Source organism: Maylandia zebra, linkage group LG20 (genome assembly GCF_041146795.1).
Source record: "Maylandia zebra isolate NMK-2024a linkage group LG20, Mzebra_GT3a, whole genome shotgun sequence".
Lineage (NCBI taxonomy): Eukaryota > Metazoa > Chordata > Actinopteri > Cichliformes > Cichlidae > Maylandia > Maylandia zebra.
In genome coordinates, this window is record NC_135186.1 from 23,403,668 (window position 1) to 23,419,233 (window position 15,566).

Sequence of the window (15,566 nt, forward strand, 5' to 3'; positions counted from 1 at the left end):
TTCACTCACTTGTGACCCCTCCTTTTTTTTTTTCTTTTCATCGCCACGCGGCAGCCACAAGCCATCCGTCTCCATAGCAACCCGAGCCATTCGGTCCCATGAGGGGGAGTGACTAGCGTCTGGCCATTCGCACGTGGGTAGTGCCAGCTAGCCAACATGGCACACAGCATCCTGCCATATGGTGCCACCACATAAGTACTGCTGGCCTGGACTCGGGATCCGGGGCTGTAGTGTGGCTGGTAGTGTGAACACGACGAACCTGCGGTGGAACCTGCTTTGGACTGGTCTAAATAATGGAGTCCAAATAAAAGGTTTCCCAGGACAAACCTTTATGGTTCCTGAAAAGCTTGAACGCTTTGTGTATGAAAAGGCTCTTTCGTGCAGAAGCTGGCGATATTTGCTGCAAATCGACATTCATGAAAACTTCATGGGTATGCTGTTAAACAGGAGGACCCCTTTATACATAACAGGAACTGTGGAGTATCTGGAGATTGGGAAGCACGCCGTGTGCTCGCCTCATTACTGATGCTGCACTGCCTCTCTGTGGAGATGCAGAGAAAATACACGCAGTATTTTCTCTGTGCAACATATTGAAGAAACTCAAAATAGTTGACAAAAATATATTTTTTTTTATTCAAACTCAAGAGCTTTTAAATACAGTATATCTGAAACACATTAGAATACTGCATTTTATTTTATCTAACGTGTACATTACAGGTTATCAAAAACTATTTGACAGAAGGCTTTCAGCAACCTGTAGTAAGATATGTTGGCGAAAACTATTTATAATGTAAAAGGTTTACATTTTCAAGATGTGAACATAACAAAAAAAAGAGGCATGTGGGCATTTGTGAATAGTGCAGTGCAAGCAACTGTGAGATCCAGCATAAGAAAAAAAAAACTGTTGAAGAGGGATTATTTTGTACAGTAGTCTTATGTAAGACACAAACACAAGCATGATCTGATGTCCCCGCATTTGTGTTGTTGTTGGATCATCAAAACCTATGTTGTGATGTCATCACAAGCTCATAACCATAACTATAGCCAGTAACACTAACCCTAGCCCAAAATCACACCCTAACGAACATTAATTATGATGATCCCGGAACAATACCAATACGTGGATATCGATACACCCAAGCAAAACACACTCTGTGTACGGCCACACTAAAAACATAGTGTTGGAACAGAATTTTAAGAGATTTGGGGAAAGATACTCGATTTTAGATAAGAGTTTTTAAAAAGGTAATCATAATTTATAGCTACTTAGGATTATGTTTTTCTACCAAACACAAAAATAAATAGGTAAAGAAATGTTCTTTTTTTTTTTTTACTCTGAAAGACGGAGAGCTGCGCTTTAAATAAATCCAATGACTTCATTCTTTTTTGTAACAAGTGACAATGCCAACATCAGAAATGCACTTCATGTTACACCTCCAAGTATACATGGAATAAAATCCTAGAAAATATAAGCCAATGTGGAGTTGTATGCCAATAACAGTAACAAAAGACAAAAAGGCAACAAAAATCCAACAAATAAGGCAACTATCAGCAATGTACAGCAATCAGCACTTGACACTTTGTTACCACGAAGGTGCATGTCTTGCAGTTTTCTTGTTGCTCAACTGAGGCACGAAACAATAAATGCATAGATTTAAGGTATCAAATAAGCATCTGGACCTAACATGAAAACAGAACTTGTAAAACTGTGAACGCCAAAGATAAACATTACATTTACCTAAACCTTCAGACGGAGTTATGCAGCTAGTTTTACGTTGCTACATAGGTTTCCAGTTCGATTGTACTGAATCCGATAATTTATCATTATCTCGCCTGTCCCCTAACATTCATAACGTCACTGTGTAACTTGGAGACTATTTCAAACTGCCTTAGTGACAGCTAGCACTATCTATCATGAAAAGTTAATGGATGCCCTCTCAAATACTGATATCACTTCCTGTCTAGTGCCTAAGTAACAAAGGTATTAAGTGCGATGATAATAATGCAACCTAAAAAGGTTTCTTCTTGAAGAATCGTGTTGTCTGCATGTGTTGTTTTTACATTATTATGATATCACACTGGTGATTATTTAGATATATTTGTTGTCTATTTAACACAATTTAAAAAAAGAAAGTCTTTCAAACTCTATCCATATAAATATAAAATTACTCAAAGCAGTTAGGTGAGGTATTTCTATTCCATGCAATTACAAATAATGAAAATACAATTATTTAAATTAATTAATAACCTTTGGTCTTTCAACTTAAAACAAACCCTTGGAGACAACGATCAGCGAGAGCGCCTAGGCAAAGCCTTGCTGCCATAAAGCTCTTGGTGATTCGAACCACAGAAGGTAAATTGTATAGGACATTAAACCGCCTTTAAAGTAATTAGTGGCTGGGTAATGAGGTGTCACTCAGATCTCTCAGTGACGGCTGAGTGAGGCGTACTAATAAAAGACTTCAGGTATGAGAGGCTGGACTCTCCCTGTGTCATCCACGCCGCCTAACCCATCCCTGCAGGGCAAAAACAAACCACCTCGGTCTGTCACAGCTCTCACTCCGGAGAGTGACACATCCATCACTCTCACAGCTCCTTCGGCACAAACACAGCAGAGCAGTGGGCTATGGCTTTCAGTTAACAATCTGTTTGATTTTCTTGTTCCTAAGTAACACAGTTTGTACACATGTTAAGTGTAAACTATTTTCCATGGAGCCTGGAGGTAGTGTAGTCTTTCCTACTTCCACGTTCTTCTTTAACTAGCACAGCACCCTTTAACACAGTTGTCTTCTTTCCAGGATCCAAGGTTAAAGCCCGACAAGACTTTTCAGTAACATTGTGCAGGCTCTGCTGTGTGCTGCTGTTGCAGTCAAACAACCACAGAGCCAATCAAACTTTTCATAATTGTTGTGTGCAGTTCCATCTATGCGCTGGATAATATCGCAGCTGCTGGTTGCCCGAGGTCACATTCAGGTCCCTCCAATAACTGACGATTTAGATGTGTATGTTGTGGTGGCGGAACTTAGTAGAGTCAATGTCAACCCGGCGTGCCTCAGCGAATGCCAGGAAGGTACAGAGGCCAAGCAAGTTGACCGTGGTGATGAGGGCAAACACAGAAGCCCATGAGCCTGTCGCCTCAATGAGATACCCCGAGAAGTACACCATTAAGACCCCTGCACAGGAACACAGAGTAGCTATAAATAGCAAAGCAGCACAAAGAGGGTAACAACATGTGCAAGTGGCAAAACTATTCAATTTGTCCCACATCTAAATTTCTACAGAGAAAATGTCAATCTTTTCTGTGTCCCTCACAGGACCACTAACTGTCATCTCCTCATCCCTGTATTATTCATCTGACACAAACTTCATCATGGTCCCTTGATGAAATATGAATGGGACAAAGAGACAAGCGGGACTGACATTCAGCACATCACCTCAAAGTTTGAATTTAGAGAAGTGAATCAATGATTTCACTTAAAAGCATGGAAGCAACTACTGGTAAAAGATTAATGACATGTAGATATTTTTTTAATTAATACAAACTCACCTGAGAAAGCACCGCATGTATTCATAACGCCTGGAAAAGAAATGTACAGTAATTACTCGTAAGGTGTGACATTTTGCCATTGTTCTAAAACACATTTTTAGAACTTACCAAATAAAGCGCCAGCACAGGACGGAGCAAGATCTTGAACATTTACAGAAACACCACTGCAACAGAAAAACATGTCATTGTCAATTTGAACTTCAGAAATGACTCTAAATACATCCCAAACCGCAACAGAGTATAAGCCTAACTCTGAATGGCATTTTTTCCCATAAAAAAACAGATGGAGAGAAAATCTGTGTCTGTATGGGCTACTGCTGAATGCATATTTACTGGTTTATTGTAAACATATCTATATCAATTCCACTCTCTTTTAGTCATCAAGGCTGGAACCAGAGTGAAGAATAGATTTTCTTTAGTGAGTTCGAAATATCATTAATGGAGCCACATAAAAACAAAATGAAATACATTTATTGTCCACATCATAATCATTAAATTTACTGATTATTACTACGAGGTAATATATGTATATAACTTATACTTTTTATTTACACCATTCAAATATGTATAAAATGTAGTATTAGGGCCACAGTTAAAAAAAATCTATATTGATGATTGTTTTGAGAATAAAGTTAGAATTTCAAGAAAAAAATCAAAATGTGGAGATTACAGTTGATTCAAGACCAACTGCCACGGTTGCTGTACCTTCTGAGTTAGTGAAATCATACTTCAGAATCAGCTTTAGTAACAAGGAAGGAAACTTTTTTTTCTTTAAGCACATAAACACTATTTTATCAAACAGAAAAACCACATGGCTGGTAAAAGGCTGCTAATGAACAGATGCAAAGTCATTGATGGTTACCATGGTCATTGTTCCTCAAGCTTCCCCTTTCAATATGCAACTGAATACACTAAAAGAAGTGCACTCACAATTTCATTTAAAGGATATCTGATTATTTTTAGATATATTTTTGATAGGGTTAGCACTGTTGCCGCACAGCAAGAAGGTCCTGAGTTCAATTCCAACATCAGGCCGGGGTCTTTCTGTGTGGAGTTTGCATGTTCTCCCCGTGTTTGCGTGGGTTCCCTCCGGGTACTCCGGCTTCCTCCCACCGTCCAAAGACATGCAGCTTGTGAGGATAGGTTACCGGTAATTGGATAATCCAAATTGCCACTAGGTGTGAATGTGCGAGTGAATGTGAGTGCGAATGGTTGTCTGTCCCTGTGTGTTGGCCCTGCGACAGACTGGCGACCTGTCCAGGGTGTACCCCGCCTCTCGCCCTATGACAGCTGGGATAGGCTCCAGCGCCCCCCCCCGCGACCCTGAAAAGGAGAAGCGAAAGCGAATGGATGGATGGATATTTTTGATATCTTATTGCTTTGAACAAATCCCTTAAAAGCCCCAAACCACCAAAGAACTGATCATTGTTTTCTTATTCTTTTTTATCCTTTTCTTTAGTCACTCTTTTTTAAAATGTTCCTCTGTGCCAAAGAGCTCCAGTGTTGTTCACAAGTTATTAAATACACATCAATGAATCATACCATTGTAGCGGCTGTACCTTCATTACCATAAACCCAAGTTGGCTTGCATACTTATTAGCACACCAAACATGCATTGATGCATTCTTTAAAAAAAATGCAGTATTTACTTTGGAAGTTATTTTAACTTATTATAATTAAAGTCGATGTTTATGCCCTGTTAGTAGCTGGGATGACGAATTCCAAGACAAACCAAATGTAATAAGGCACTACTAGGTAAAGTGGTTAAAACATAAATGCTTACAGACACTGATCCGATACAATGACAACTAGACAAACTGCATGCCTAATAAAAGCTGAGATCTGCCAAGTCTTCCTTGGTTATGCCTGAGCCAAGCAGCATGATTTAAGACTTTTTCAAATACAAAGTTGTACACTGGGGGGCGGAGTGGTGAAATATTTAACATTTAATTTCTAAGCAGCTATGCAAATAAGGGTAATATTCTGAAATTGTATCATCAAGTTTGAGTGAACAAAACACAAAACAATCTCTCAGGAAACACCACATTCACATGTAAAGCTAACCTCACATCTGCACAAATACCCACAATGGGGCAAAACATTTCTTACTAAGGAACAAGCAGGTTAAAGACCATTTAATATTTGATCCAGTCACGTGGGATCAATGTGTTCTCATAAGCACCTCTGTCGGGTAATGTTTAGAAAAGTTCAGGGCTGCAGCATAAGTGTGAATACAGCTACAGAGTGTGAGGAAACAATGGGTGGCAGTACCTGTGACTGAAGGTGGTGAGGCCCATGGTGGCAGACACAAATGCTACAGCCCAGGGGAAGGTAGTTGTGCCACACAGAAGAAGGGTAAACACACTGGACACACCCATGGAGAAAAACTAACACAGAGGGATGGACACATTAAAAAACCCCACATCAAACACAATTGTACATAATTCATTACATAAGCAGTGTAAACAGGACAGTCATGCACTTTGTACTGGGAAGAAGAATCACACTAAACATGCAACATACAACAGAATAACTGAACAACTGAGAAATATCGTACCTGCATCAACTTCCTCACTGATGCTGTATCGAAGCCTGAGGGATTCAGAAGAGAGATTAGGGAAGTCCAATGTAACGATATCAGTGCACTAAACATTTAAAATAATACTGATGTACAGTTTATTTCTCCTATTGTTTACCTTGACTGATGAGGTGGTCAGAGAGACAGCCACTAAAGAGGGATGACGGTATGGCCACTAACCAAGGAATGACATTGAACACCCAGCCCTGGAAAGATAAAATATTTTTGGGCTTTATTTGACCACATACAGCAGCCAGCTTCGTGTAGTGTATCAAGGACATGTGCTGTTTTAGTGACCTGTCTCAGTGATGATGATCCTAACAATTAATGACAAATAACTGTGACTTAATGTTGCTTTAAAAAGTCGACGAGTCTTAAAAATTATTTTTAGAAGATGGATGTAGAAACCCAGTGGTTTCTTGACTGCATTTTAAAGCCTAAGCAATAGCATTTTAGTCACTGTCATGCTTTTAAGGAACCAGAGGAACCCATGTTTAGGAAATATGGCAGGGTGCTAAATATACTTGTTCTATACCTGACAAACCAGCTGCCTACATCACCAAATCTGGCAATCAAAGCGGCCACAGCTAAAAATCTTAGAAAAACCACGAGTTAAAACAACAAGAAAACCCACCAATTGTAGAGCTGTTATGAATTTGGGCCATTTTTGTGCTAGGTTGTAAACATGCTTTGCAGTGGTGTTTGTTAATTTGGACATTTTAGCATGCAAATCTATGGAGATTGCCTCTGTTTTGCAGCCAGGCTCAAGTGGCCCCTCCAGGAACTATAGTTCTTGTAATTTTTCCAGCTGCTTGGTCAGACAGATTTTCAAGTTAAAATGCTCAACATTGTACCATAAGTAAACATGTTTGCAGCCTAGTACAAAAAAGGAGGTTTTGGCCAAAAAAAACCCCCACCTAATATCTACTTCCATAACAGTTCTGGGAGGTTGACTTTATTTTTCATCCTTTCTTGTAATCTCCTTCTTAAATTTCATTAAGTCTTAAAAGATGCAGAATAAGATGTCCAAAGCTAGTTCACCTCAGCTAATTTGAGTCACTGAACCAGATGACTCAATTGCACTTGTGTTACTTGTGCCTTTTGGAGCCTGTTTAATGCAACTACCTGACATATAATATTGCTGGCACCATTTTTGCTGGTTATTTTTTCCTACAGCCTATATGTGAATTCTAAAGAGTCAAACTGTAGTATTTTATTCGTATGTTATTCAGCAGATATCTGTGTCTGTGCAATGCAGTCTATGAATCCTCCACAGTGTCATTTAAGTGGTCACTTCTGGTTCCATGAAACCAGGATGGTGATGGCCAAAATTCTAAAATCAAAGCTTCAAAACAGGAGTTTACAAAAGAGTGCATTTTTCCTTGACTTTTCCTCAAGCGCCACCATTTGGTCAAAATTTTAACCTATTCAGAGTTTTGATTTATATAACTGCAAAACTTAGAACATAGTTCAAAGCGCCTTTATATCTAATTCTACTTTCACAAAGTCACTCACATGGCTGTAGACTCTAAGTCTAGTAAATAAAGGTGCAGTATTTCATATTTTTATCCCTTAAGCCCTTTTTTTATTGATTGGTTTCTCTAATAATCAAAGGAGTCATGAGAAAATAGTTACCTTGGCATCGGGGAATGTGTCTTTAAAGAATGTTGGCAGCCATGACAAAAGAGTAAAGAAGGTGCTCGCCGTGCAGAGGTGCGTCACTATTACAGCACTGGTTATTGAATGAAGAAAAACAAGTCTCAGTGAGCCCATTATAATTACACAACTACTCGCTCTGGGTTTTTTAGCACACAATGACACATTGACTTAGATACTGTTTTTCCTATTAGACAAAGGTTTGTATCTGTGCTATTTGTTATTAACCGATACCTCTATGAAGGTATGATGCATTATGTTAAAGTGAGTCAACAGCATAGTAATACTTACAAGCCTAAACTACCATGTAATATGTGGAGGTGTCAACAGGGATCAGATCAATTAAGACCACACATGTACTCTGTGTCACTGAAAATGGAGCACATCAGGTGTATTACAGTGTATAAATATCTAGGTCATAGGGAGGGACTGGAAGGAAAAGACCTCAGAGACATGATTCAGACAGTTGAGGAACACCAACATAAATCCAATAATAAGATATTTTACATATTTCCACATTCCTCCACCTATTTTTTTTCTTCTAGCTCAACACACATGCAATGGTTACAATTAGTATTCTGAAATTTTGAGGTTGCAGTAAATCAGCCGAAGCATTACATCAGAACCTGAAGGCACACAGGCAAGATTATTGCTGCTTATCCATCTGAATATGAAAACAAGCATGCAGTACTGCACATGTGCACAGAGCATAAAATATGTGTGCAAAAATTATAGGTGCAATTGCACATAAAGTCACACCCTCATAAATAAACACAGGCTTTATCTCACCAGACAGCAGGTTGTTTTAAGAGCCGTAACCAATGTCTTTTGGTCAGTTTGGACTGGGCTCCACTGCTGCCCAGGGACTCCAGGGTGATTATAGGCCCTACAAAACACAGATAAAATACAGGAACATGAGCACAGAAGAAGATGCTGACTCCAGCTGAGCAGGTACAAGATAAGAGACAGCACAGAAACTACTGACACAGCTGAAGCATCACTTGCCTTCTCCTTTGAGTAGATATTTCCACATGCAGTAGGCCCACAGGACTGAAAGGAGTCCAGAAACATAAAAAACACTCTGCCAGCCGTAAAGGTCCAACATGAGGGAGCCTGCCCCCCCAATTACCAGAGTGCTGGGAAATAAAACCACAACAACATGACAAGTTAAAACACAACCCTGTAAAAAGACATTTCCGCATGTGATTAGTATGACAGAATTTTATTGTGAAATTTCCTTATACATTTTTACAGAAACAATAAAATCACCATATGTAATAGTAACTGCTATTAAAATCAATAAAAGCACAAAAAAACTTCTTGTTTTGCAATAAAAACACCCAATAATGAACTAAGAAGGAACACTCAGCCTTTTCTCACTACTACCCAGTTATTGCATAACACTTGACTCACCCCAGATAGGAGCCACTACCCACGGTGCTCATGAGGAAGCCTCTTTCACTTTCCACCACCTTTTGTGAGCACAGACTTGCAAGAGAGGGGTAATGAACTCCTGACATGAAAACACAAAGCATAACCAAATTTTAGAAGGGCTTAAGGTTCAGCGGAAGAACGTTACACATTATTGTCTAATAAGACAAACATAAAAATGTGACAGAAAATAGAAACAGAGTAGTACATATGATACTGTGCTGGGTTATTTGAAATAAAACAATGCAGTCAAATCAATTTAAGGACACTTTTAAATGACTAAACTTAATCGCTGTTCTAAAGCCAAACAAAGCAAAGTACAGATGTCTGTTTGACAAATCGAACATCCCACCAGCAGAGGTAAATATGTCTTGATTGCTCAACAAATATGAGAATTATTATTTGTTTTCTATATAAAAAGTAGCCATGAAGAATGTAGGATACTCAAAGATCTTGGATTCCTGGGATCCCACATTTTTAACATTAAAAGACTAGCTAGTGCAAGGGTGTTTTTAGCATTTCTTTGTTGTCTCTGCAGTGGACACGTTCAAGTCACATTCCTTGTAAGTGTGACTGACAAATTGAATCATTAAACACAAGACAAACGTCCGGAAACATGAACCAACAAGGACTTTAACAAGTGTCTGCACGAGTTCATGTGGGTCAGATAGATTATTTCGACTTCGCTGATGCAGACAGTAAGCAGATGCATTGTAAACAGAATTTTGTAAGAAATGCCACAAATAATAAATGAAAGACCATTTACTGGCAAATGTTCTTGAGGCATTAAAGGCAGCAGCAGTTGTGGTCAGATGAATAATGTCTGATTGCCCATCCCTACTGTTCTTGTGCACAATATCTTTAGAGCACACTGAGAAAATCTCACCAAATCTGGGGCAAACATTCACTTGGACTCAAAGAAAGTCACTCTGACCTCACATCGCTTTGTTGTCTCTTCAGTTGTTGTGAAGATGATATCTCAAGTAACCCTAAAGGAAATTTTGTGTCTTCAGGTTTGGCACGAACGTCTTCTTGGGCTTAAAAATGTTTCAAGGTCACATAAGGCCATAGATAGAATAGAAAATTACAAAAACGTTAAGGGGGGGTGGGGGGGGGGGGGGGGGGGGGGTGACATTTTATATTCAAAAGGTCAAAGATTTGCACATTTGCATGTTAAAGGTCTGAAAAATAATCAAAAAACTTCTGGCCCTCACTCAACACTGTATTTCAGAAGTCTTCACAATGTGAGTCCATTTAAACGGAAGCATGACTTTTTGGCAGGGACATACGACTGAAAAACAGCAATTACAGATGCAAATAAGTCTGGCAGTTATCGGGAACCCGAAACTGCGACCGATGGGAGTACTGTCCGAGACCTTTTTCATTACCTGGATCTTACACCTCACTAATGTAATCTCAAGTGGTGATTCATCTTGCACACCGCTAATCTCACCTTGCAGTAGGCCCATGAGGAAGCGAGCTAGTGTCATAGAGAGGATCGGCTGGGAGCAGAAGTGGGCCAGGATTGGGGTGAAAGCTGTCATTGAACCCCAGGCTGCTGCAGACAGCAGGAGGACCTTCTCACCTCCCACCCTGTGAACAGAGCACAGATGGGTTGCATTAGCTTTAACTTTGGCCTACTAAGATATCAACTTTTGACTTCTAAGATATCAGCTTGGAAGAACACATTGAGAGGTTTTAATCTTTTGGATAACTTTGGCTGAAAATATAATCATAGAGAATATTTGATCTAAATAAGGTGAGCATTTAGATCAAGTATTTTGGACTGTTAACAGTTTCTAGAGTGGGGAAAAAAAAATACTGTGCAGACACCCATGCAGCTTATCTGTTAATGACACTGTGACTTAACATGACATTACAGGGCAAACATCTCGCTCTGTAGACTGAGCAAACACCACTGGGCTGCTTACGTCAGTGCCAGCACGGTTCAACATAAAGCGACTTGATTTTAATTACAACTCTAAAACTAGAACAGATGCCAACTGAAGACCCGCTTCAGAGTTCTGTAGACTCAAGATGATTTTCAATCATAAACCCAGAGCCTACCAACTTATAGAGCATGTGGTTTCTTACCGGTCACTCACGTAGCCTCCGAACACCTGAGTGAAGCAGTAGCCCCAAAAGAAGCTGCCCAGTACCATGCCGGACTCCCTCTTGCTCCAGCCGAACTGCTCTGCCATGCTGACGGCACAGATGGGCATCGCCACACGGGCGCAGTACAGGAGGCACGTCCCCAGCAGCAGCACCACTGTCCATATCCTTGCCACAGGCCTGCACCGGAGGAGAGCAGAACAATTTGAATTTGGCTGCACATCCCCCAACAGCTGGGGACAAACTTTGGCCTTGTTAGACCAGTTCGTAGGGGCTGTCTTATCTACAGTATGTGGCGGAAGCAAGTCCAACCTGTAGGGCATTCAACAGGGGTTAGTGGTGATGGGTTCTAACATGGTTTGGTTAGATTTATACATAAGATACTAGTATTCAAAATGTACATCATAACTTTATAATAGTTCATGGCAGTCTTTTCATAAAGGCAGCACTGTTATTTCCTTCTTTTTAGCCAAAACAGCACTGCATAAAAACACTGAGCCATGAAAGGCCAGAAAAGATACGTGTCACCACCAGATACAGCACTTCAGAAACCCTGAGAGGACCGGCAGGCATTAAGCGTCATTAACGATTTAAAAGTTAAAAACTCTCCCCCCTCCATATGGCCTCTGTGAGCCTTTTAGGCGGTGGGTTTGATTTAGTAGAGTTGTTAAAACATGGTTAAAATGAGCCCCGATGAGTTGGTGTTACCAACGGTTACCTTGACCAGCTGGTGGTGTGTTCAGGCCACTTCTTATGACACCCGGGGACGATCTTGGCGGGCGGGTGGTTGTCCTTGTGACAGACCAAATCTTGACTATAGGTCTTGCCATGTTTTTGAATAACTGCCATTCAACGTGAGGTGACGGACGGCAGCCTCTTCTCAACCGCTCCGGGTATACTGCACTTTCTTCCCTTTCCGGTCGATCAGTGAGAAAAGTAAGCGTTCGGGTGAAAAGGGGAAATCTTCTCCTAAAAGTATGCGCGAAATCACATCATAGGATCCTGACGGTGAATTCCATACCCTGTAAAACTGGACTAACAGAGAGAGAGGAGGTGATCGCCGTATTCGAAACAGAGCTAGAAGGGGGGGCAGTCTGTTTTTCCTGATGCCCTAGGAGGAGTAATCCACGTGTCAGTTTTTCTTCCCTGCCTCCTCCTCCAGCCAGCAGCCACGCAGCAGTTCTTCTTGTCGTCGCTAGGGTTAATCAGGAAGTGGTTTAGCCCGGCTGCTTCATCCGTTACCTTATCATCTGAAACGTCAGAGAGACGCCTGTGACTCCGGGCCCTCGGCGATGATGACGATGCAGTACTGCAAGTAGAAACAGAGCCTCCGCGGAGAACCAGGATGGGCTCTGTCGGTGAGCTGTCCTTGCCGGATGAAGATGTGATTCTCCCCGTGCTGAGATGCAGCTGTCGGGATGGGGCACCAAAATGCGCAGTACCTAGAAGGTTGCTGAAATGCTCCCCCGGCTATACTGAGTTAGCAGGAAATTGTTACATAACACGTCACAGCATGTATGCTGGTTGCCGGTGGGAATTAATGTACGGCAACAGTGTAAAGTAACAAACTTTATGATAGTAAAATAAGAGGACAAATTAACAGCAGACTTCACCTACACACACACACACACACACACACACACACACACACACATACATACATACATACATACATATATATATATATATATATATACACATACATAATATGTATGTGTATATATATATATATATATATATATATATATATATATATATATATATATATTATACATACATATATATATATATATATATATATATATATATATATATATATATATATATATATATATATGTATATTATACATACATATATATATATATATATATATATATATATATATATATATATGTATATTATACATATATATATATATATATATATATGTATATTATATATATATATATATATATATATATATATATATATATACACATACATATACATATATATATATATATATATATATATATATATACACATACATATACATATATATATATATATATATACATATATATATATATATACACATACATATACATATATATATATATATATATATATATATATATATATATGGTAACATCAGGTAGGAGGAATTCTCAGAAGCTTGAGAAATACCAAGGGCTGAGAGCGGCGATTTGAAGGGTGAAGCCAACAGTGACCCCCAGACTGGTAGAGTGGATAGACTGGTAGATCTCTGTTCAGAACAGTGCAGTTCCAGGAACAGCAAAGACCCAAGCTTGAAGGATAAAGACTGCCCGCAGGGGCAAGTTAAGAATTTAAGATTTTTTTAGTTGCATATTTAGTCACCGTTTAGATATCACCGCAGTGTGTTGTCTGTCTCTATCTCATCCAATCACTAGCTTACTCTTCTGTTACACCAATCCTTTGAATATCCTTTGAATTTGAATCCTTTGAATACATCAGTGAATTTTCTCTGTGTTCTTCCTCTTTTTTTCCTGTCTGGCATCTCCATATTCAACATCTTTGTCTGGCACATCCATTTTCCCTCCTCTGCACATGTCTAAACCATTACAACCTTGCCTCTTTATCTTTGTTTCCAAAGCACTTAACCTAAGCTGTCCCTTTGATATGCTCATTTCTAATCCTGTCCATTCTTGTCACTCCCAATACAAATCTTAATAGCTTCAGTCTGCCTCCTGTCTTTTTGTCTGTGCCACTGTCTCCAAACCATGGATCCATACAAACACGCAGAGGCCTCACTGTCATCTTATAAACCTTCCCTTTCACTCTTTCTGCTGTCCTTCTGTCACAAATTCCCCGACAACCATTTTCACCCAGTCTACCCTGCCTGCACTTTCTTCTTCATCTTTCTTGTGCACTGTTAGTTGCTATGGATGACAGACCCCAGGTTTTCAAACTCATGTCATCTCACTAGATCTCCTCCTTGCATGTTCACCTTTCCACTTATCTTTTTCCTATTCATTCACATCAAATCAAATCAAATCAAATCACTTTTATTGTCACATCACATGTGCAGGCACACTGGCACAGCACATGCGAGTGAAATTCTTGTGTGCGAGCCCCACAAGCAACAGAGATGTGCAAACACAACAACACAAACGAGCAAAATACAAGAATGGCCAACCTGAAACTAATAAATATATGTACAATATATAATAGTGTATGCATTTCTGGATGTGTATACTAAATATTCCTACGTGTGTGTGTGTGTGTGTGTGTGTGTGTGTGTATACACATTTTTACAAATTAAATAGTAAAAAAAAAAAAAAAAAAAAAAAAAAAAAAAAAAAAAAAAAAAAAAAAATAATAATAATAATAATAATAATAATAATAATAAAATATATAAAATATACAGAGTTGAATATGTGCAAAACAAGTGGCATTTATATACAGTGTGGAGTGCATAATGTTGAAGTTCCAGTAGTGAAGCTGAGGTGTCTATGACGTGTTCAGCAGTCTGATGGCCTGATGGAAAAAGCTGTCTCTCAGTCTGCTGGTACGGGACCGGATGCTGCAGAACCTCCTTCCTGATGGAAGCAGTCTGAACAGTTTATGGCTGGGGTGACTGGAGTCCTTGATGATCCTCCCCGCTTTCCTCAGGCAGCGCTTCCTGTAGATGTCTTGGAGGGAGGGAAGCTCACCTCCAATTATCCGTTCAGAGCACCGCACTACTCGCTGGAGAGCTTTGCAGTTGTAGGCGGTGCTGTTGCCATACCAGGTGGTGATGCATCCAGTGAGGATGCTCTCAATGGCACAGTGATAGAAGGTCCTGAGGATGCGGGGGCTCATGCCGAATCTTTTCAGTCTCCTGAGAAAGAAGAGGCGCTGCTGCGCCTTCTTCACTGTTTTGTTTGTGTGTACTGACCACGTAAGATCCTCAGCCAGATGTACTCCAAGGAACCGGAAGCTGCTCACTCTCTCCACAGCAGCGCCGTTGATGGTGATGGGGGTGTGTACTTCTCTGCACCTCCGGAAGTCCACTATCAACTCCTTTGTCTTTGCGACGTTGAGGGTGAGATGGTTGTCTTGACACCAGTGGGTCAGGGCGCTGACCTCCTCCCTGTAAGCCGTCTCATCACCGTTGGTGATAAGACCCACCACTGTAGTGTCGTCCGCAAACTTCACAATGATGTTGGAGCTGTTAGTGGCTGTGCAGTCGTAGGTGTAGAGTGAGTACAGGAGAGGGCTCAGTACACACCCCTGTGGAG

The 15,566-nt window shown here is 40.1% G+C and overlaps 1 protein-coding gene across 1 annotated transcript; it reads right to left on the bottom strand.

Annotated features, from left to right (window-relative positions):
• Positions 1–609: 609 nt before the first annotated feature.
• Positions 610–12,721, bottom strand: slc17a9b (solute carrier family 17 member 9b). The gene is made up of 13 exons (XM_004546020.5): positions 12,043–12,721; positions 11,307–11,504; positions 10,666–10,805; positions 9,195–9,294; positions 8,787–8,917; positions 8,571–8,667; positions 7,761–7,857; positions 6,244–6,331; positions 6,105–6,139; positions 5,819–5,934; positions 3,656–3,711; positions 3,548–3,577; positions 610–3,173 (listed from the first exon to the last, which is right to left on the bottom strand). Exons 1-13 carry the CDS (start codon positions 12,171–12,173, stop codon positions 2,995–2,997), a joined length of 1,398 nt encoding a protein of 465 aa, XP_004546077.1. The 5' UTR covers positions 12,174–12,721; the 3' UTR covers positions 610–2,994.
• Between the last annotated feature and the right edge of the window lie 2,845 nt (positions 12,722–15,566).

What these genes read in the sequence shown, in the direction of transcription:
- slc17a9b (XM_004546020.5), bottom strand. Translation starts at nt 12,173, where the DNA reads ATGGCAGTTATTCAAAAACATGGCAAGACCTATAGTCAAGATTTGGTC. An exon ending in CCTCATGGGCCTACTGCAAG is followed by an intron (nt 9,295 to 10,665) that starts GTGAGATTAGCG and finishes TTTTCATGTCAG; the next exon opens with GAGTTCATTACCCCTCTCTT. An exon ending in GGTAGTGGCTCCTATCTGGG is followed by an intron (nt 8,918 to 9,194) that starts GTGAGTCAAGTG and finishes TTTATTTCCCAG; the next exon opens with CACTCTGGTAATTGGGGGGG.